Genomic DNA, 23,987 nt, shown 5'->3' on the forward strand with positions numbered 1-23,987 from the left:
ATATATTGTAAAATTCCCTCATCTTCCTTAGTCTCGGCATCCGTATGGCTTGCAAATTGTAGAAGCCTCGGAGGTGTAACCAGAGAAGGTTCCCATTGTTTTCATTCTGGTGGGATGTAGAGTAGCATTATGTTGCTTTATATGCCATTAGAGTGAAAACTTGGACACTTAAAAGGTGATTAAATAGCAACCCCGTCGCGCACTACAATCGAATTCGAAAAACCCTTTTAGCGGTACAGTTTCGTCAATATAAGCCTAATCAGTATTAATGAAATTATAATGAGTTTGGATTGTACGCAATTAAATCAACATTAAGAAATGAAGATTGACAAATTTTACCAGAAAACATATTTAAATTTTACCTGAAATCGGGCCTTTTATACTATTATCGGCTAATCCAGGATGTTTATAGTGGTAACTAATTGATCTTAACCATTTACTGTTTAACATACCATACAAATCATTGGAAAATGTAACAGTCCGAAGTGACATAAATATTTATCAATGATAAAAATATATAAAGGAATGAGTGGCATATACCACAGAAAACACATGCTTTTCCCTTTTATTGTTAAAATCACTGTTATGTGTCATTAATTATTGTTGTTTTAGTTATATTAGTTCTCGAAAAAGTCCTTATTTGATGTTCCGCTACTGACCGTATGATTTACCAAGGCTGAAAACATGCAATTCCGCACGTCAAAAAATATCAAAGACCCTTTCATTAAAATATCATTATTAGCTACGGCCACCACAATTTGTTTCGTGAGCCCTTCTAATTCCACATTCCAGGATTAATCAAAAATGAGTTATTTTTAATGCACACGCTATACCAAATTACTTTTCTAGCATTTTAGTCTTCACCCCATGTCGGCTTTGGTATTCGGGATTATTTTTCACGGGGAAATTATAGAGTCGTTAAAAGAAAACCACGGAAAAAGTTTTTCTTGAGTATACACTATTACGGATAGTATTTATCATAGATAAGAGATTTATTGTTTTTAGGAGCTTTGAACACTCCTAGTGGTATATAAATTTTTACATGCATTTAGTCTAATTTTGCAGCAACTTTTTCACACTGCACGCATACGTTTTAAAAATGCTTTTTGTATCATTAACAGCTTTTTACTACTTTAAAAAATATATTGAACTCACAAATATTATTTGTCAAATCTAGATTAAAACGTGGATTACAACTCAATTTGATGTTTTAACATGACAACAGAATCACACAATCTTATGTAGGAATAAATCAAAGGACTTGGTGGAGGTGAAGTGAAGGAAATAAAAAAAACATGTTAGAGAAGATAATACAAAAATTATACAAAATATATCTATATCTATTTATTAAATAGAACGGCTGCGTCTCCTAAAAAATTCCCCCTTAAAATTCCTGCACCAATAACCCACCCACCCACCAACCCGTCTGGCCAGCGTCATGGGTTATGGTCACAACCTCCAAAAATCAAAAATGTCGGTTTTAATAGAGATACGGAAGATACCCCAGGTGGGTAGGAAATTTATTCCACAGTCCCACACCGACACAACGGTCTGTCTCAAGGATTCTGGGGGAGGCAAGTCGACATTGAAAAAGAAGAACAACAAACAACTCCATATAGCAACGTACAACATCCGTTCCATGGCAAAAGACGAAAAACTCTACGAACTAGAAGAGGAATTGGGGAATATGAATTGGGATATAATGGGACTATCAGAAGTTAAAAGAAGAGGTGAAGGGTATGTGGACTTACATTCAGGCAACAGGCTCTATTATAAAGGCAATGAAGACTATACATACGGTGGCGTAGGTTTCTTAATCAACAAGAGGAGAACAAATTCAAATAATTGACAGCTTCTCAGACAGGGTTACATACATGATTTTAAAACTCAATCCGAAAACAAAATTAAAGATTGTGCAAGTTTATGCTCCAACTGAAAAAGCAACTGATGAAGAAATAAATACGTTTTACGAATATCTTAAAAATGCTATAGACACCAACAGAGAATGCAAAATAATAATAATGGGAGATTTTAACGCCAAAATTGGAAGTGAGATTGAAGACTCTGAAAGTAAGATTGGAAATTTTGGATTCGGCACAAGAAACACAAGGGCAGAAAAACTTATGGAATTCCTGGAACAAGAAAACATATGTATGTTATGAATACCTTCAACAAAAAGAAACCTAACAGAAAGTGGACATGGGTTGCACCTAACGCAACCACCAAAAATTAAATAGACTATTTTCTCTCGAACAACAAAAGAATATTTGAAGACGTAACAACAATAAACAACGTAAAAACTGGTAGTGACCACCGTATAGTTAGAGCAAAAATAAATATTAACTTGAATGAAGAGAGAAAAAGAATATTTTAAAAAACAACGCGGATAGATGCCTTTAAACTAAAAACAAATGAAGAGCAATTCCGAGAGGTCTTAGCGATAAGTTCGAATAAACATGATCCTTAACATTATCAAGATCAAATTGACGAAATTAACAAAAACATAAATAAGAACCTTCTCGAAGCCGGACTACAGGTCGCAAAGAAAATAAGGATTAAAGAAGACAAAATAAGCAACGAAACTAAACAACTAATGACGGAAAGAGGGCAACTACTAGCGCAAAACAGACGCCATACTCAAGAATACATATAATAGAACTTAAAAAAACAATTAGAAAATAACTAAAACGCGACATACAAAAATGGAACGAGAACTTAATAGAACGAGTTATTGAAAACAACAGAGGTTTAAAATGTCTGAGATAAAAGATCCGCACTGGGTGATCAAAAAATCATCAAAATTAAAGACGCCAATAATAAGGAAGAGAGGGATAAATATAAAATAACAAAAATAGTCGAAAACTTTTACAAAACCTTGTACAGCTCGCAAAGCCAGCCTAATGAATCAACAAAGGAGAACGTCAAAAGAAAAATAAAAACGTGGGATCAGAAGTACTACCAACTATAAAGGGATTCGAAATAGAAAGAGCTTTAAGAGAACTAAAAAATAATAAAGCTCCAGGACACGACGGTATAATTGCCGAGCTCTTGAAAACAAGCAAAACAGTAACAATCCCTATACTAACAGAGCTATTTAATAAATGTCTCCATAATAGCAAGATCCCTAAAGACTGGAACGAAAGTCTAGTAATACTTTTACACAAAAACGGGGACAAATGTGATCTACAGAATTATAGACCTATATAGTCGCTCAGTCAAGTATACAAACTATTTATGAGAATTATTATTAACAACCGGTTGACCTACAAAATGGACAATTACCAACCAGTGGAACAGGCTGGCTTCCGCAAAGGATATAGTACATCAGACCATCTGCTGACAATGAGAACATTGATAGAGAAGGCAAATGAATACCAACTACCCGTATTTCTTGCCTTCGTAGACTATGAAAAGGCGATTGATAGTATCGAGATGTGGACCTTAGAACAAGCTATTAATAATTGTAGAATAGATTCGAGATACACACAACTAATACATAATATATATGAAAATGCTACTAAGATAGTACCACTAGACAAAAGACAAATCCCATCCCCATTAAAAGAGGCGCGAGACTAGGAGACGTAATATCGCCAAAGCTTTTCAACCTAGCCCTAGAAGACGTCTTCAAAACGACAAATTGGTCAACCTATGGCATTAACGTTAATGGCAAGAAGCTAAACCACCTCCGATTCGCTGACGACATTGTGATTATAGCGAACTAATTCGAGGAACTGCAAATTATGATGGAGGAACTCGCAGGCAGCTCCCAATACGTCGCCCTGAAAATGAACATGAGAAAAACAAACATAATGACAAACACAGATGACCTCAGACGTATTACTATAAAAGGCAGTGAGATAGAAAAAGTCCAGGAATATATCTTTCTAGGCCAAATCCTGAAACTTGACAAAGAGAACCAAAGTGCGGAAATTACTAGGAGAGCAAGACTAGCAGGGGCAAGATTTGGAAAACTTAGTTGGATACTTAAGAACCGCAAAATACCCCAATAATTGAGGAGCAAAGTGTTCAACCAGTGCATCCTTCCTATCATGACATATGTATGTCAAACCTTGACCCTAACCATGGCAAATATGAATAAACTAGCCACAACAGAAAGAGCAATGGAAAGAGCAATGTTAGGTATACGACTGTCAGATAAAAAGAGAAACGACTGGGTAAGACCAAAAACAAAAGTCGAGGACATAACAACAAAAGTTGCCAAACTTAAATGGAGCTTCGCAGGCCACACTGCTAGACAAACAGACCAACGTTGGAATGCAGCAATACAACATTGGAGACCTTACCAAAATAAACGACCGAGAGGAAGACCACTGATGAGGTGGGTTGATGATATTAAAAGAGTAGCCGGAACAAATTGGAAATATGTTGCTCAAGATGGAGGAAGTTGCTCAAGGAAGGAGTTGGGAGAGGCCTATGTCCAAACGTGGACGACAGAAGGCTAAGAAAAAGAAGAAGAAGGACAGAAAGAAGACAAAATATCAAACATAATAAACAAACAAGTGAAGCTGAGATACTTAGAATAACGAGAAAATGTTATAACAGGTGGAGACGTATCCTGGAACAGTTCAAGACTTAAAAATAGTTGTCAAGCCAGTGATCACTGTGGTGAGGAAAAACGATATATAACGATAAAGCATATGACGAGTTGTTCTAGAGGTGGGCACACAAATTAATGATTGCAGCAATCGTGATGGTCATTATTCGTTTATATATACATAAACCAATTAATCCTGCGTGTGTCCACCCTAAATACCGTAATATCACATAATATACGACATGTATATATCTCATCTCTTAAAACACTTACCTGAAATGAACATTGAGTACACACACCGTCACCCAGATAGAAGAAGTAACCAGAATCATCGTGAATAGAAGGTATTTTCCTAGAAGCGGCACAGCTAGAGATGTCGGTGGGATGATTTCTGCCAGCAGCAGGAAGAACACTGTGAGCGAGATGAGAATGGATACGCACAGCGTCACTTTTTCTCCAGAATCTGACGGAAGATAAAATACCAGAACGGTTAGGAAGGTGATACCGACGCAAGGGATGATGAGGTTGACGGTGTAGAATAGCGTTTTTCTCCTCATCGTTATTTTGAAGGTTATATCTGAAACAAATACATACTTACAAAATAGTACCATACATGATTTGTACTACCTTCAACTAAAACTAAAGTAGACTTGTATTAGAATATCATAATAACAAAAAATAAATCTGGTAGATGATTTTTCTGAATCAACTCCCAAACTATGGGAAGCAAACATAAGTAGTTTTAATAATAATGATCCTATAACAAGGGAATATAGAAAATCGTTTTGATATTTAATATACTATAGAGCTTTTTTGGCGTCATAATCCTGAATGGGTCTTTGCCAGTTTGGCTGGTCCTTCCATTCGGATCTCTATTGTGCCCTTCTTCTCCATTGTCTTATATTCATGGTTTTTAGTCACCTTCCACGTCATCGAACCATCTGGTTCTGGGCCTTCCTTTTTTTCGCCTTCCTTTATATACAGCTCATCATCATCATAATCATCATCATCATCATCATCATCACAGACGATCAATTCTAGCTGATCAATCCTAGTGGATTATGGCAATCCCGGGACATATAGTAATCCTTTTTTCCAGGTGGATTATTCCTCTTGCGTTTATTTCTTATAGATCTATATGTGTCTTTGCGGTGCTGGTTATGTATCCCCAACATTTTCTTTTTCTGCATCTTGTCTTCCAGTCTTTTATTTTCATTATTTATATGTCTTCTTCTATCTAGTTTCACCGTCTTATCCTGGGATTTCCTCTTTTCCTTGGTCCCAGAGGTGTAAAGTTCGTGATTCTTTTTATCATTTCTGTGGGAACTCTTCTCATTATATGGCGTGCCCATTTTAGTCGTCTTGCTTTTATGTATCTTGCTATGTTATTACCTCCCATTTCTTGTTAAATCTGTTTATTGGTCTTCATTTTGTTTCTCCGTCGTTTGTTCTTTTTGGTCCCAATATTGATCTCAATATTTTTATTTCTACTATTCTTAGATATTTGAATTTTTTTGAAGTGAAAACTTCTTTAGTTTCTTTGTGCGATTTTTGGATAGAGGAAAAAGCATTGAATTCGCGACCGTCATCGCGACCGTCATTGCTTATGCTATATATTAGGTGTATGTATATATAAATTGTGTAGAGGTATTTAAATTTAAAATAAATGTAAAACCTATTGTAAGATGGGCAAAAAGGATTGATTTCGCGACCATCATGGCGACCGTAATCGCTTAGGCGAAATAAATTTGGTACATCTATAGGTATATTATGTGTTTGTATGTATAAATTGTATAGATGTATTTAAATTTAAAATAAATATGTAAAACTTATTTTAGGATGGGGAAAAAGGATTGATTTCGCGACCATCATGGCGACCGTCATCTCTTCGGCGAAATTAATTTTGTACGTATATTTATTATGTCTCTATATATATAAATTGTGTCGAAGTATTTAAATTTAAAATAAATGTAAAATCTATTTTGGGATGGTAAAAAGTATTAATTTCTCGACCGTCATGGTGACCGTCATCGCTTCGGCGAAATAAATTTTGTACATCTATAGGTATATTAGGTGTATGTGTATATAAATTGTGTAGAGGTATCTAATTTAAAATAAATGTAAAACCTATTTTAGGATGGGTAAAAAGGATTGATTTCGCGACCATCCTGGCGACCGTCATCTCTTCGGCGAAATAAATTTTGTACGTATATTTATTATGTGTCTGTATATATATTGTTGTGATCTGCTTCTTATTTATTTTATAGTGATTATTATTTATTTAATTAATCATTTAATTGTCGCAAATCATATATCAAAATTGAATAAAAAAATCTCAGGGTGCCTTTTAATATATAAAAAAAACCAAATTATCTTACGTTATATTTATCTTCTCTCGTGGGTTCAGTATCTCTGAATTGATCCTAATCGGGATAAAAATAGGGAAAAGAAATAAAGCAAACTATTAAAATAAAAATACAGAATTGTCTTTTATTTATCAAATTAATACTCTGAAAACTATCGAATCTAAAAAACCTGTGGACACAGATGTCCGAATGAAATTTATACCACTTAAAATTATTATCTTTACAAAAATACAATTTATCGGTTTGTTCCCGATGACTTTGGTAAAACAAATTAAACCAAACAAATTTATGTCTTCGCAAGGTTACCTATATTTACTATTTATATTTTGAAATATTGGAACTTTAATTCATATGCTTTTTACTCAAAAATTTATTTCCCGAACATAAAAATCTCTTTCACATAAATTGACTGACCTTTTGCTTCCCTCACTCGGATGTCTTCTCGTGACCCCAAACAGCTCTCCCTCGTTGATTATGTTAAAGGCTACTCATCAAAGCCTCTCTCCGTTGTCCAGCTTCAAAACTGTCAGCATACCAGCACTAATTCTCCAACAAACCGTGTTTCTTTGACACGTTCTCGATTCAAACAAAACTCCAAAAATTCTCTGCTCTCCTTCTCACAATACTACAGAATCAAAGAGGTATTTCGTCTCGATTTGATCTGTCGCTCGTTCCACTTTTCAACACTATTCTTCACTATCAACCAGCCACTGATATATGCTAACTATCTACTCCACTTAACACGTCGAAACCGCTTCTTCTCGCTGCCAACAACATAATGAATAATTTTTCAACCTCTCTCAATCATCCAATCCATCTTTTCCCCTTCCACATTCCAAGAATCAAAACATTGACTTTTCCATTTGACAAACAACAGTCACCCTCAAATTTGTTCCGACAATCCTAATTACTTTCGGAGAAACTCTCCCACATATACTCGTATTGAAATGAAGATATTAAAATTCCAACTTTCTTTTCAATTATCAATTTCGAGAAATATTTATAATTACCTATACAGTAAACAATTTTTTTCCATTTTAAATCTAAATACATAGTTCTTTTCACTTTAATTATTCACAAAAGTCTTTAATGGTTCCGCGGAAAGCTCGTTAAAAGAGAAATCTATTTACGTCCTAACTAAATTCTAATAAATTTTAAAACAGCTCAATATACAGGGTGTATCAAATTTATGTGCCCGCGTTATTAAAAAAAATTTAATTTAATTTTTATTTTGCTTTTGATTGATAAAATGCAAACACAATAATATAAATTGTGTAGAAGTATTTAAATTTAAAATAAATGTAAAATCTATTTTGGGATGGTGAAAAAGGATTGATTTCTAGACCGTCATAGCTTCGACTAAATAAATTTTGTACGTATATTATTATAATGTACGTATAATAATAGTAATATTATTGAAGTGAAACCTTCTTTATTAGGGACGTTGTGCACTTTTTAGATGGGGAAAAAGTATTGAATTAGAGACCTTCATCGCGACCGTCATTGCTCCAACGAAATATATTATTGAAATGAACACTTCTTTAAGGACGTTGTGCACTTTTTAGATAGGGAAAAAGTATTGAATTAGCGACCGTCATCGCTTCGGCGAAATAAATTTTTGAAGTAAAAACTTCTGTAGAAACGTTGTGCGCTTTTTAGATGGGGAAAAATATTGAATTAGCGACCGTCATCCCGACCGTCATTGCTTCGATGAAATAAATTTTTGAAGTGAAAACTTCTTTAGGGACGTTGTGCACTTTTTAGATGGGAAAAAAGTATTAAATTAGCGACCGTCATTGCTTCGACGAAATAAATCTTTTTAAGTGAAAACTTCTTCAGGGATGTGGTGCACTTTTTAGATGGGGAAAAAGTATTGAATTAGCGACCGTCATTGCTTCGACGAAATAAATTTTTAAAGTGAATACTTCTTTAAGGAACTTTGGCACTTTTCAGATGAGGAAAAAGTATTGAATAAGCGACCGTCATTGCATCGACGAAATAAATTTTTGAAGTGAAAACTTCTTTAGTGACGTTGTGCACTTTTTAGATGGGAAAAGTATTGAATTAGCGACCGTCATCGCGACCCTCACTGCTGGGACGAAATAATTTTTGACGTGAAAACTTCTTTAAGGACCTTGTGCCCTTTTTAGATGGGGAAAAGTATTAAATTAGCGACCGTCAATGCTTCGACGAAATAAATTGTTGAAGAGAAAACTTCTTTAGGGACGTTTTGACCTTTCGATGGGGAAAAAGTGTTAAATTAGCGACTGTCATTGTTTCGACGAAATACATTTTTGAAGTAAAAAGTTCTTTAGGGACGTTGTGCCCTTTTTAGATGGAGAAAAATGTTGAATTAGCGACCGTCATTGCTTCGCCGAAATAAATTTTTGAAGCGAAAACTTTTTTAGAGACGTTATACACTTTTTAGATGGGGAAAAAGTATTGAATTAGCGACCGTCATCGCTTCGTCGAAATAAATTTTTGAAATGAAAACTTCTTTGAAATGAAAACTTCTTTAGGGACGTTGTGCACTTTTTGGATGGGGAAGAAGTATTGAATTAGCGACCGTGTTTGCTTCGACGAAATAAATTTTTGAAGTGAAAACTTCTTTAGGGACGTTGTGCACTTTTTAGATGGGGAAAAAGTATTAAATTGGCGACCGTCATTGCTTCGACGAAATAATTTTTTTTAAGTGAAAACTTCTTTAGGGACCTTGTGCACTTTTTAGATGGGGAAAAAGTATTAAATTAGCGACCGTCATTGCTTCGACGAAATAATTTTTTTTAAGTGAAAACTTCTTTAGGGACCTTGTGCCCTTTTTAGATGGGGAAAAAGTATTGAGATTGCGACCGTCATCATTTTGCCGAACTAAATTTCGTACGAATATATTATGTGTATGTATACATAAATAGCATAGAACGTACGCAACGCGTATATAATATAGGTATATCACTTCTTTTTGGATGGGGAAAAACATTGAGCTCGTAATTTATCTACTATAAGAAGTTTTCACTTCTGTTGGCCCTCCCATGAGTGCCTTAATTTTTTTTTGTCTTGTTAAGTAAATTGGCCTTTCCAACTATTTGAATCTATTTCAATCTATTTTACGTGTTTACGTGTTAGTCACGTGACAATTTTTTATTTTACTATAGAGAAAAATTAATTCAATGTCACTATAAAAAATTCGCTTAAAAAAACGATTGTCGAAGATATCAAATAGATACACTATTGCAAAGCCTATGTACGAAGATTAATCTAAAAATTCGTTTTGTATAAGAGCTCCATACAAACTCATCCCTAGCAAACACTCTACCGATACAAGACATTTCACCCCAAATAGCTAAAACACTTGCACCCCGACACACATTTTCGCAAACAAGATCTCTTCTTTCTATTGTTATTTTCAACGCGAATATCTGAATCTGAAAAATAGACAGATTGCAAGCAAAGAACGAACCGTGCGACATGGACAAAAACTCGGAACAAATTTGAATTTAAATCAAATTGGTTAGGACTCACGGGGAAAATGGATTTCTTATGCATTGTCTGTGATCTCTTCGAAGAAAGAATTGGGTCTCTCGTGCTTTGAATACTGATATCGTACTCTTTCAATTGGATTTACTTTACGATTGATCCTGTTAATTATGTCAAGTGAGGTCTATGTAAAGTATCTAGATGAGAAAAAGTATTTCAGTCATGTATAGAACGAAAATTTAAATTTCTAATAATAAAATAAAATATTGTGAAAAGTTTTAAAAATGATTTTTTTTATAATTGATGGATTCGACCGTTACTTCCATGAATTATTTTTTATGTGTGAATTTAATAGCCTTGGCTGAGCCAATTAGCCAAACTTTTGTTATTTTAAAAACAAACACATAAACACAGAATACATAAATAAGCTACAGTCATTTGAAATGTGGTGTTACAGAAGAATGCTTAGAATAGCATGGACACAGAGGAAAACGAACACGGAAGTACTGTAAGAAATGGGTAAAGAATGCAAATAATAAACACAATAAAAATAAGAAAGTTACAATATCTGGGACACGTAATGAGGGGGGAGAGTGTCATGGTTAAAGAATTTAAGGGACTGGTTTAGATGCAGTTCTATAGAACTCTTTAGAGCAGCGGTGGATAGAGTAAAGATAGTGATGATGATATCCAACCTTCGATTAGGAGACGGCACTTGAAGAAGAAGAAGCTCCCTAGAAACCATTGTACAACGACAGGCAAGCCTGCGTCCCTCGTCGGCGGTCAGGAGGTGGTTTTTGGGCGCAGCGTTGACAGTGAGCGTTCAAGTGGTAGAAAATAGTTGCGGCTATTTTCTTAGGTCGAACAGGTATAATTGTGCAATGAAGTTGGGAAACCGCAAAAAACCAACTTCTCCCTGTTCGGGGTAGGGAAGAGGAGTTAGACGAGGAGGGTACGGTTGGCTAGCGGAGTAGCCTCAAGGATTTCGTCGTAATCTGCCGGGAGTTCGTCAATGCAGGTTTGCATTAGAGCAGACGGTGGGTGAATCTTTTTCCGTTTGGGCTTTCGGTGGCAGAATACGTGGTCTAGAGAAGAACAGGAACATTTGAGAGATAGTTGTGTGTCAGAGAGGGGACCGTTGATTATTTTAGATGCGAAGTTCCTGTTCAGAGAGTTTTTCTCTCGATAATTGTGGGGATATTAGAAAGGTTATGGATTTCATTATACGGGAATCTCCAGTGCTCGTAGTTTGCTCTACGCAGGATTCTACATTCCACTCGCAACAACCTCACTTTCTGTGCTCTACTGAAAAGGCTGTAGAGACCTGCTTTGTACTAAATGATGGGTCGAATATAGGTCGTGTAAGTGTAGATGAGAGTTTTCGTGCGTGTCTTGCCAATTCTCCCTGAGAGAGGGTTGAGCAGTCTGGCTCTATTTCATACCCTATCTAAAGTTACCTTTAGATCTGCATTCCAGTTGAGAGTCCTGGTAAACAGAACTCCCACATAGGTTGCAGTCGGGCTGAGCACGAGCCTTTCTCCCATCAGTCTCAGTGGGTATTGGTCGTCTTTATTCCGAATGATTCTGAGTGGCACAGAGGGAAACTCTGGGATTCGCGAAACACAATGTTTGTTGTTTTGTTCGCGTTCAGCGTAACTCTCCACTTACAACACCAATCCCCGACCGCGTCTAACAGAGCCTGAGCTCTTCTGTGAATGAGTTGTGGATTGTATCGTGTAGTTGTTGTGAGTAGAGCCGTGTCGTCAGCATAGAGAAACAGACTAGTTCCTGGAATATTTTGGTTTGTAAGATCACTGTTTTAGAGTATGCACAACAGTGGAGCTAGAACTGATCCTTGGCGAACGCCAGCTTGTGGAGCAACTGGGGTTGATTGTTGATCGCATACTTTCACTCTTACAGTTCGGTCGTGGAGGTAAGAATGTACAATTTTTGTAAATTGTAGAGGAAGCCTGATGTCAATTAACTTCCGAACAAGCCCGTCGTGTCAGACCTGATCAAAAGCCTTTTGTACATCAAGGAAAGTGGCTACGGCGAATGATCTATCGTTGATGGTTTGAGTGATTTTAGTGGTGAAGTCAATCAATGCATGTTGTTTAGATTTACCGTTTTGGAATCCGTATTGAAATTTAGGGATGATGTTGCGGGTTTCGAGAAAGTCCTTGAGCCTCTCTTTTAGGATTAGCTCAAGGACTTTTCCCAGAGTGTTTATGAGTGAGATAGGTCTATAGGATTCCACGTCGGTGAGGGCTTACCTTTTTTTGGTAACATGATTGTGTTGGCTACTTTCCAAGGAGTAAGAAAGTAGCTGTTTTTGAGACATGCATTGAAAATTTTAGTGAGAAGAGGGATAATACTCTCAGGAAGTTTCTTAAGGCATCTTCGGTCTTCGAGTGATGCAATCAGGTCCGAGAGCGCTGTTTTTGGCTTGTTGGAAAAAGCTCTCCGTTGTATTTTACAATTTGTCTGCATTTTTAAGTCTCTAACAGAATAGGTTGATGGGTGGGGAGCTGTTTGTCTCAAGTTTGTCATTCAGAATTATATCTGCATTTTTCAATTTATTAATTTCCATAGATTCTAATAAAGGTAGCTTAAGGCCTTTATTTTGTATATGAAGAATTTGAAAATGTTCATTTAAAAAAAGATTATGATCTAGAAGGTGAAATGAGTATGTAGAATCTGTTTCTCTATTGTTGAAAGCCCTTTTGTGTTCTGCTACGCATTTGTTAATGGTTCTGCCAGTTTGACCGATGTAAGTTTTTGGACAGTCACCACATGTCATATGGTATACATCTCTCTGTAATCGCTTTTTCTTTTGGCTCTTATTGTTTTTATTGAATTTGCTTTTGTTGTTTGTTCTGAAAGCTGGTGTTATTCCTTTCTTTTGAAGTGAATACTTCTTATCGTTAGGTATGGAATTTCAGCGGGTGTAAAGTCATATTGGGCGTCATTCAAAATCGTGACGCCAGAGCGTCATTAAAAAAATCGTGATGCTAGAGGTTAGCTTGCGGTATATCATAATATAGGTACGAACGTAGGTATCCATATACTTAATTAAATTGAATAAAGGAATTATATTATTTATTTATTATTTCTATTTAAACAAATTTTGTTTTGTTCAAATAATAATAATTAATTATAATGTTTGTTTGTATGCACCTATCAAAAAAGCATGTACGTTGTTTACGTTTGAGTTTGACAGATACGTCAGAGGCAAACTAAATTTTAAATTATTAATAAATATCATTTTTGATAGTGAATTTAATTATTATAAAAAATAAATAGGATGTTTAAAAATATTTACATTTTGAGTTTGAGTATAGTTTGAAAGGAATTTATTAATTTACGTTAAAAAGGTTACAAGTTATATTTACATTTATAACGGCTTCCCCTTTTAACGGGAGTAATAGACACGTCCATCATTTATTTTATATTCCTAAATACGTGTCGTTTTAATAGACATAATAAGTCGTTAACAACTAAAAAACAATGTTTTAGAATGAAATAAGCCCAAATTATTTATCGGGAACTGATAAAATAAGTTTTGAACTTGAATTCAGATACTTCGTAATTTCAAAATTAATATTTTTTACTTTTGTTTTTGAGAAAGTCGTTGTTTTTCGTTTTTTTTTTCAGTTTTAAATTATTTATAACTCGATACCGATCAACTTTAGAGAAAAATTAACAGAGACCTTTTTTGTTCCCAATCATTCAAAGAACTTAAAATAGTAGGTATATGCCCAAGCCGACAAAATTTATTTTTATAATTTGTTTTATATTTTTTTATAATAAATAAATGTAGTAATAACTCCAAAATTACGGCATTTAGGTATAGGGAATATTATATGAAAAATAATCAGTATTTCTTATGGACTTTAAAACGCAAAAAATATACAGGGGGTTCCATTTGAAATAAGTTTTTGAAGTTATACTTCTTTAGGCGCGATTGAGATTGAGGATGAATTTATATTGATCTGCGCGCATGCGCACACCGACAGTTTGGTATTAGTCTTTATACGGGCTCTGATTGGGTGTTGAAATGATCTGTCAATAATTGTTCAATATGGAGGTTATCGGTAAACAAAAATGTTGTATAAAATATTAGTTTTTATTGTTGTGAGGACAGAAATAAAATCAAATTTATAATTATAGTGACTTTTTAGATAGTTTTGAAAAGCCACAGGTACGTAATTCTAAATGTTTCAGTTGTATTCCAATAAAAAATATCTTCATACCTCTTTGGAAAATGTAAAAAAATAATGTACTTACCTAGTACTTGCTATGCTATACCGCTAGTAGGCAATGCTTTAATTTACATAATCTGATTACGAACAAACTTTCTACAAATTTTCATCTAATGTATCGTTTTCTTACTCTATATATTGTTGTATTTTAATTCGACAAAAATCAAACTAATAAAAATTCATATAAACAAAATGTCAAAAAGTTGTTCAGTTTGTGTATATTCCCACATGAAGTATACGCGAAGGTGGTACAGTTTTAAATCGCTTCGACTCTCGTACGGCGGGATACACGGGAAGTAGGTTCAAGCCCAATGCAAGTTATATCATTTTTTTTTTATAGATTTTATGATTGTAAGTATATTTTTATATTTTTTTTTCAGAAAATACGTATTTAATTAAAATTTTTGGCAACAATTATTGTTCAGAAATCCATTGTGGCATTTTTCAATGTGTTTGTGTGTGTTTTATTCTTTTATTTTTTTAATTTTTGGTATTGTTTTAATAAAATTTTTTGGAAAGTAGTAGAGAAACTGTTTAAAGTATATTGATTTCGTTGAAATCATATAATAGAAGTATAACTTCTTACGTGCGTACAAAGTACACACATTCTTTTTTTGGATATATTGGATTTAAAAAAAGAAACGGAAGATCTGATAATAATGGAAATGTATGTATGTATCGGTTTTAGAACGTCTTTCGACGTTGTCCGATGCCTAACTTCCACGTCCTTCTATCATCCCATTGGCCATCTCTAAGATCCCTTGCACTCATTGCTTTGGTTACCCCTTCTTTCCATGTTTTTTTGGGGCCTTCCTCGTTTTTTGCGGTTTGGTGGTACCCACTGCATGATCGTGATGCAGGGGTCGTACGATGTCGCTGTCGCTGTAAACATCGTGACTGTGAGCTCCTGGCAAAAGAAGTATTTTAGGTGGTATTGTAATCGAAATTAATTATTGTCTAATGCAATATCAGTAGTGAAGTGCATAACAAAGTGTCTGTATGTGCATTTATCTGAAAATATCACTCCTGTAAGTGTCTTGCATTAATATTTAGAATATAAAGAAACAAAGTGTCCATCTTTGCACTGTTGCCAGCCTGTAATTCATTATTTTTCAACAAAATGACAGATAGAACTAGAAGTAAAAGTATTACTGGCACACTGGATGAAGGTATGCTGGAAACTATTCTAAATAAAATTGTTCCAAGGCTGAATGCGAAAACTGATGAAACATTGAATAAGATCTTTGAACAGTTTGAAGTCATAAATGAAAAATTGAACAACTTAATGACGCAGTGTACTAACATTGAAACGACTGCAAATTCAAATAAAAATAATATTGAAAACCTTGCTACGAATTATGAAGAGATGGAAGAGAAGAGAAGAGAAAATTCGTTGATAATTTCTGGAGTAACGGAGGAAAAAAATGAAAATTTAATGTCCAAAATACTATCAGTCTTTAACGAAGCCTTAAACATTAAATGTGCACACTGGGAAATCTACAACATATACAGAATTGGTAAAGTCAATAATGAACAAGTTCGTTCTAGACCTGTTATTGTTTTCTTCGTCTCACTATTAAAGAAGAAGGAGATATATAATGTGAAAAACTCGTTAAAAGGTACAGGTATATACATTAATGAAAATCTTAGTGATCGAAATTATAAACTTCTAAAATCTGCTAAAGAAAAATATGGGCAACAAAAAGTTTGGTCTAAAAATGGTAGAATTTTCATAAAACATGACAACACTGTTAAAATGCTTAAAGACTTCAATAATATCTAAACAAGTGAGAATAATGGCTATATCATTAAAGATAACTTAGTGTTTTTTTTTGTCAATCCAATTAGTGCTCAAATTTTTGTTGGAATGTATAAATTTTATTTCTTTTTATTTTATTTTTTTCGAAAAGACCATTACACACGTGTGAGTCATCAAATGATATGGTTTTATAAATTTTTGTAAACTTTTTTGTAGAATTTGTATAATGAAATTATTTTTACAGGGCGTTGATTAAATTTGATACAATAATTATGTTTGTGAACAATTTTCTACTGGATAATTGCCTAACAATGTTTATTTTCGTTTTTATTTTATTTTATTTTTGCAAGAGGGGGCTTACATGTTATATAATAGGTATGTCACAGTACCTTAATGTCTACTTTCAGAACTGTAGAGGGTTGAACACCAAATGTACTGACTTTTATAGAAACTCTATGGCTGCCGACTTTGATATTGTGATCGCGATTGAAACATGGTTGCAGGCGGGAGTGCATGATGGGGAAATAATAGATCTGGCCACATATAAACTGGTAATAGCCCGATCAAAGAACAATCTGACCTCAAAAAAAATAAAGGAAGAATGAAAATTTGGGAACAGGTAGTTGAAATTGTCTATTATTTTATAAAAAAAAGTTTACAATTCTACACCCCCTCCATTTTACAAAAATAGGGAAATAAGAGTTGGTTTTTCATTAAAAGTGCTGTATTTCAGAAAATAAGGCAATAATAACAAAAAATTTTATTTAAAAATCATCAAGGTACTTTTATCCTAACATTCTGACTAAAAACTTTGTTTGCATCTTGATTCGTTTCTAACCTATAGCCCTTTTTAAAGTACTTAACAGGGGCGCTTATTTGAATTGCGCGCGCAACAAAAATGTCAGATTTTAAAATTAACTAACTTTTAAATCGATAATTTGGGGCATTTATCAAACAATAAAATGTACGAAAAAAACACAATACCTTTAGAAAAATATCAATTTTAACGTGAATATATTTTCATTGTGAATTACAAATTATTTAATTTAGAAAAATATGTTTTAAAATATACTAATACAAGTTTTGAGAGCAACACATATTTTTTGTCACAAAAATTTACATAATCATTTAAATTAAAATTCCTTTTAGATTTACGTTTTAAGATGGCTAATTAACATTTGGATTTAAAATTGCACAACGTTACTTTAAAGGATAAAAATTTGTATGGCGATAAAAAATGGATATTTTTTTGATTTTTATTTTAAGCCAATTTTCAAGATTTCAATCAATAATATCTTTGTTGAAAATTCATAAAAAACTTTAAAAATATGCTTGTAGGTACTTGAAAATGTACTCTTTCGAAAGCGATATCCATTTTTCTTATGCATAGAATACTTTTTAAATAAGGCTCACTTATTATAAACAACTACAAAAAAATGTCATGTTTTAATAAAATCGATGCCATTCTTTTCTGAAAGCCTTTTTTTAAATGAAAATATGGGAACATATTAAAAAAGGCTTGAATAACATATTACATATATATACAATAGGCCTATTGCAAAGATAAAAATATATGGGGCACGTAAACACAGGTGAAAAAATTGCTTACAAGAGAAAACGGCGCGCTTCCTAAACACAGTTGACTGAGTAGACGAACATAACCTAAAAAATTGGAGAAATATTCACGCTGCAATGTTTTGTTATCGTTTTCGGCTGTCTTTTGAATTTATAACTTATTATCAATAAAAGTGATCTGTTTGTTATAAAATAATTGTGTAAATATTTACAATGAGTGCGAACAGTGAAACAAATAATAATAATTCTTGTTTTATTTGTGAAAAACATTTAGAATGTGATAACGAAAAAATTGTAATTGTCAAAGTGGAATTGAAACATTAAAAAGTGTAAGTTAAGAAAGAAATGATGATAGACACAAAATGCTTTTGGACTGTGATGAAATTAGAATGTAAATAGACAAAAATATGTATTAAAAAAAAAAGGAGAAACGTTTTCATGCTGCATGCGGAAGTTGTCAAACTGGTAATAATAGTTTAGATGGTAGCTGCCAAGAGACCCAAAATTATGATTTTACAGTTGATTCTATTATAAATGAAGTTGATTCAGACACAAATTTTACATCAGACGAAGATGAAAATGAACTTTGAATAATTTAGATTAATTAATTAAATGTAAACAGTGACGATCCAGTTCGATATACAATAAACGATTTTTCATTGCACCTTTTATCATTTTAGTACTTCATACTCATTTGATCCTTTATAACTTAGTAGGCAACATCAGCGAGCGAAAAACGCGTTCCAAGATTGCAACTTTAATTTTGAATATTCTGTAGAGATATCTGGCACATATATTCGCAATATAGTAAAGAATTGTGGTACTGAGCCCAATTTAAGAAACATGTTAGTATGTAGAAATTACTCTAAAATTAAATTAAATATAAAAAACGAGTCTGTGCCGCTTTAAGAAGAACAAAAAAATACAGTTTTTTCAAATAAACTTTTTTATCCCATGTCTAGATTTTGTGTCACAATGAAATTACTAAAAAACGATTATCTATAACAAGAAATCGAACTTGACTGACATGGCAACATTTAGCGCGCCTATGAGTATAATAATTATTGTTATCACAATTATGTGCCTTTGTTTCTGATAGTATAGTGTATAGTGTCACTGACACTGTAGTACTGCCGACACACTGTTGCCGCACTGTTGAAAGTTCGGAGAACTATCGAAAAAAAATATTGACGCGCTGATGTAGCCTCTTAATAGAGTACATTTATTTTTAATTAAGTTAATTTAATTTTTAAATGAACTTTATAAAACCTAATAAATATTTAGTAAAAGAAGTATTTTTTTGAGAAATTTTGATATTGATTTTATAGGTTTATATTGAAATAATTAACTTAATACAAGTATGTACTTTAAAATTATAGTTTTTCAAATTATTAACTTAATTCAAAAACAAAATAATATGGGATACGTGCACGCGCATGTAATTCGTTCAGGTAAGTACATACTTACAAGAAAAACCAAAGTTTCAGTTCTTTTTCCAAAAATTCAAAAAAAAATTTCCAAAATTTTTCCACTGGCCATAAATTTTTTTTTGAAAATTTTTGGAAAATGTTAACCTCAAGCCCTTAATAGATCTGTAAATAGTGTGTTCACCAATTTTCAGATTAATTGATACAAAACTAACCGAATAAGACCGTTTTAAAAAATTTTGGTTTTCAACCCTTATTAAAAATAGGCTATATCTCATAAAATAATCGAGATCTAAAAAAAAATTTAAAGACCAATCTTTAAGGTTAAATCACTCTGATGACTATTTTATTTTTCACTGTTACATTTTATTTTATTATTTTATTATTTTTAAAATACAGCACTTTTAATGAAAAACCAACCCCTATTTCCCTATTTCTGTAAAATGGAGACGGTTTAGAATTGTAAACTTTTTCTTATATAATAATAGACAATTTCAACTACCTATTCCCAAATTTTCATCCTTCCTTTAATTTTTTTGAGGTTTTTGTAAAGTTTTGTGTTCCTTGATCGGGCTATAAGGTGTGATAGGGACTTAGTATTTACAAATAAAAACACCGGAGGCGGAGTATTTTTCGCAGTAAAAAATCAATATAAAATAATGAAAATTATTAGAAATAATACATCGTTTGAAGCGCTTATTATTGAAATGAAAATTGGTCAAAACAAATATAACTTCTGTTCTCTATATATTCCCTCGGGAAGCCCATCACATGTATACGAAGCGGTTTTTGTTTACAGAATAATCTAACACATTCTGATAATACGTATATTTTCGGAGATTTTAATATAAAAGCCATCACGGGCACTGTATATAACTTAGACGTATCCAATAATATTTTAGAAATTTTTCAAGAATTTATGGATTTTAATGGGTATGCATTATATAATAACATTAAAAACTTTCAGGACAGAACGTTGGACTTGGTAATATCATCTGAAAATAATTTTAGAAATATTGTAGTAAATAGGGACTTTTTGCCTTTTGTTAATGAAGATATATATCATCCCTCGCTTGAGATTAATATAAATATAGAAAGAAGCATTACACCAAAGAATACGGAAATTATAACTAGACTAAATTATAAAAAAGCTGATTTTTTAACCTTTAGTGAACGTGTTAGGGACATGAATTGGGATGCGGTATTGGAAGAAAAATTTGATGTAGACAAGGCTGTACTAAATTTTTATGATAGCTGGAGTAGGGTTGTTGACAAGTGCGTTCCAAAAAATGTTTTTCATAAAAATACGAAATTAAGACCGGTTTGGTTTACACCTGACATAAATAGGGCGCTAAAAGAAAAAGACAGATACAGAAAATTAAAAAATATATCTGATCATTACAAAAATAAATATATAGAATGTAGAAAAGAGGTAAGTAAATTAATTAAGACGAAAAAAAAAAGAATATATAAATAAAATAGAAAATGAGATAAGTGTTGATGTAAATAATTTTTGGAATTATATTACAAATAATAAAAAGATGTCTAACAGTGATAAATATTATTAAAACGGACAAGATATACCGGAAGAACGGACTGACGAAAGTTTTGCAACATTTTTTGCATCAGTATACGCAGAGGAGAAACCTTCTTATAATTTAAATTTTAATAGAGATATAGATATAACAAATGATACTTTTATTTTAGACTCAGTTGATGAGACTGATTTCAATAATGCGATAAATAAATTAAAACCTAAGAAATCTGCGGGAACTGACAGAATAACTGCTTTTATGCTCAAAGCATGTGGTGAGTGGGTGCGACAGCCCTTACTACATATTTACAACCTTATATTATCAACTAATGTATTTCCTTCAATGTGGAAAACGGGACTTGTCTCACCCATATTTAAATCCGGGAATAAAATGAACGTTGAAAATTATAGGCCTATATCAATTATGTGCTCTCCAGCTAAATTGTTGGAACAAATAATTTATTGTAAACTGTATCGTTATGTTGAAAATTTTATAGTACCACATCAACACGGCTTTGTTGCCAACAAATCAAGTAATACCAATCTATTCCTTTTTACTAACGATGCATTAGAAATTATTGAACGTAAATCTCAACTTGATGTAATATACACGGATTTCAAAAAAGCTTTTGATAAAGTGGATCATGATATTATGTTAAAAAAACTAAGCAGATACGGACTATCAATAAATTTTCTTACATTAATAAAAAATTACTTAGAAAATAGAGGCATAGTAGTTAAACACAATGGGAATACATCTGGAAAATATGAAATGAATTTGGGGGTTCCGCAAGGATCCAACCTAGGGCCACTACTGTTTCTACTCTTTATAAATGATTTACCTAAGGCAGTGGTTCCCAACCTTTTATGTCTGGCGACCCACTTTCTGATGTTTTTTCATATTCGCGACCCATCGCTCACCCATGATGATACGCTATTCTGTACTCTGTACGCCACTCAGCTTCTGTAAGAGCCACGCCGCGACCCACCTGAAATCTGTCCGCGACCCACTAGTGGGTCGCGACCCACCGGTTGGGAAACGCTGACCTAAGGTATTTAAATATTCTATGTATCAAATGTTTGCAGATGATCTGAAATTGTACAGGCGGGTTGAAACAGTTAGAGATTGTGTCATGTTACAGAAAGACATAAACAAGGTGTATGAATGGAGTTGTCAAAATAAATTGCATTTTAATATAAATAAATGTTCTGTATTGTCAATAACGCGTTTAAAAAATCCGTGCTTATTCGATTACCTAATGAATGAACAAAGTCTACAGCGGGACTCAAAAAAAACAGATTTAGGGATAACGTACGATAGTATGTTATCATTTAGTAACCACATTAAAAATATCGCAAAATCTGCAAATAGAACTTTGGGTTATATAATAAGACAGTCAAATAACTTTACTAACATAAATACGCTCAAAATATTATATTATTCTCTAGTAAGGAGCAAATTAGAATTTGGGTTACAAGTGTGGTACACAGAGTATCAAACTAATTTAGAGCGGTTAGAAAAAATACAAAATAAATTTTTGAGGTCCCTTTATTTAAGAAAATTCCGTAGGTATCCTGATTATCATACTGTTAGAACATCCAGCCTAAGAAAAGAATTTAAAATTTTATCGCTAGAGAATAGGAGGCAAATCTCTGTATTGACTTTTTTTATACAAGATCATTAATAATAAAATTAATTCTACCGAATTGCTTGAATTGGTTAAATTTAACGTACCAGCCAGAAGAATGCGCTCTAGCCCTATGTTTCACATACCTCAAGTTTTTTCGACCAATAGATCACCTCTTGTAACCATGTTCCGGTTGGCAAACCACTTTAATGAATTATTCAATTTAAATTGGGCTGATTCTCCTGCTAAGTTTCGATTGAAAATAGTTACTGGAATTATTAATTTGTCCATCTAATAAATTTACAGCTTTCACTACCGTTGATGATGTTCATACTCTACAGTTCTTCATAATAGCTATATATTTGTTATTTTTTTTATTGATGTTTACTTTTCTTTAATTAATTACTGATGAATGTATACTCTGTACTTTGAAACTATGTATATAAGTAATATTTATTCATGTAAAAAAACTATTAGTTTGTTTGAATAATAAATAAATAAATAAATAAATAAATAAATGATCTTTTTGGGCAATCTTATGTCTTCCATTCTTTGAACATGACCATACCAAATCAACTGTTTCCTCTCAATGTCTGTTGTTAAGTAGCCATATATTCCAATTCGTCGTCTTACTTCCTCATTTCGAACTCTTTCCCTACGGGATATACCTAACGATCTTCTTCTAAACACATCCATTTCTACAGCTTCTAACAATGGAAATACCACTGTAATATCGACCACATTAGAAGACTCTTCAATCTCCCGCAAGACCCCACAATCTAAAAAAAAATCGTACAAGCTGTTTTCGAGATAATTGAGACGTTCCATACATAACACTCACTCTGTACTCTGCATATATAGGGTGTCCCTATATAAAAGTACCGGAACGGTCGAATATTTCTCGAAATAAATATGGTATCGAAAAACTGAAAAATATGTTTTTAATAATTTTCAAAAATCTATCGAATGACAAAAACATGACCCCCATTCCACCCCTTAGAGGTGTGGCGGGGGGTGGGGGGGTAACTTTGAAATCTTAAAAAATGGAAATCCCCAGTTTTTATTTGAGATTTGGATTCATTACGTAAAAGTATGTAACTTTCATTCGAGACTTTTTTTGAACTATCTATAGATAGCGCTTTAATCGAAAAAAACATTTATCCTGATGTCATAGGAAAATAATAGAAACGGTCTAATATCTCGAGAAATATACTTCCAAATGAAAAACAAAAAAAAATTATTTGGTATTTTTCAAAAACATGGCACTAAACACGACCCCCACTCCACAACCTGGAGGTGGGGTGGGGGGTAACTCTAAAATCTTAAATAGCAACTCCCATTTTTTATTGTAGATTTAGATTTGTCATGAAAAATTAAGCAACATTTATTTGAAATAATTTTTAG

General features: G+C 33.0%; 1 protein-coding gene across 1 annotated transcript in view; it reads right to left on the reverse strand.

The window, feature by feature from the left end:
* LOC114331675 (acetylcholine receptor subunit beta-like 2) overlaps positions 1–23,987 on the reverse strand; it is a 158,825-nt gene that overhangs the window by 76,676 nt on the left and 58,162 nt on the right. Inside the window, exon 6 of the mRNA XM_050643136.1 lies at positions 4,832–5,135. Within this exon, the coding sequence (XP_050499093.1) occupies positions 4,832–5,135 (304 nt within the window). The remainder of the gene's footprint in view (positions 1–4,831; positions 5,136–23,987) is intronic.

The sequence above is a fragment of the Diabrotica virgifera genome, chromosome 2 (genome assembly GCF_917563875.1).
Source record: "Diabrotica virgifera virgifera chromosome 2, PGI_DIABVI_V3a".
Classification (NCBI taxonomy): domain Eukaryota; kingdom Metazoa; phylum Arthropoda; class Insecta; order Coleoptera; family Chrysomelidae; genus Diabrotica; species Diabrotica virgifera.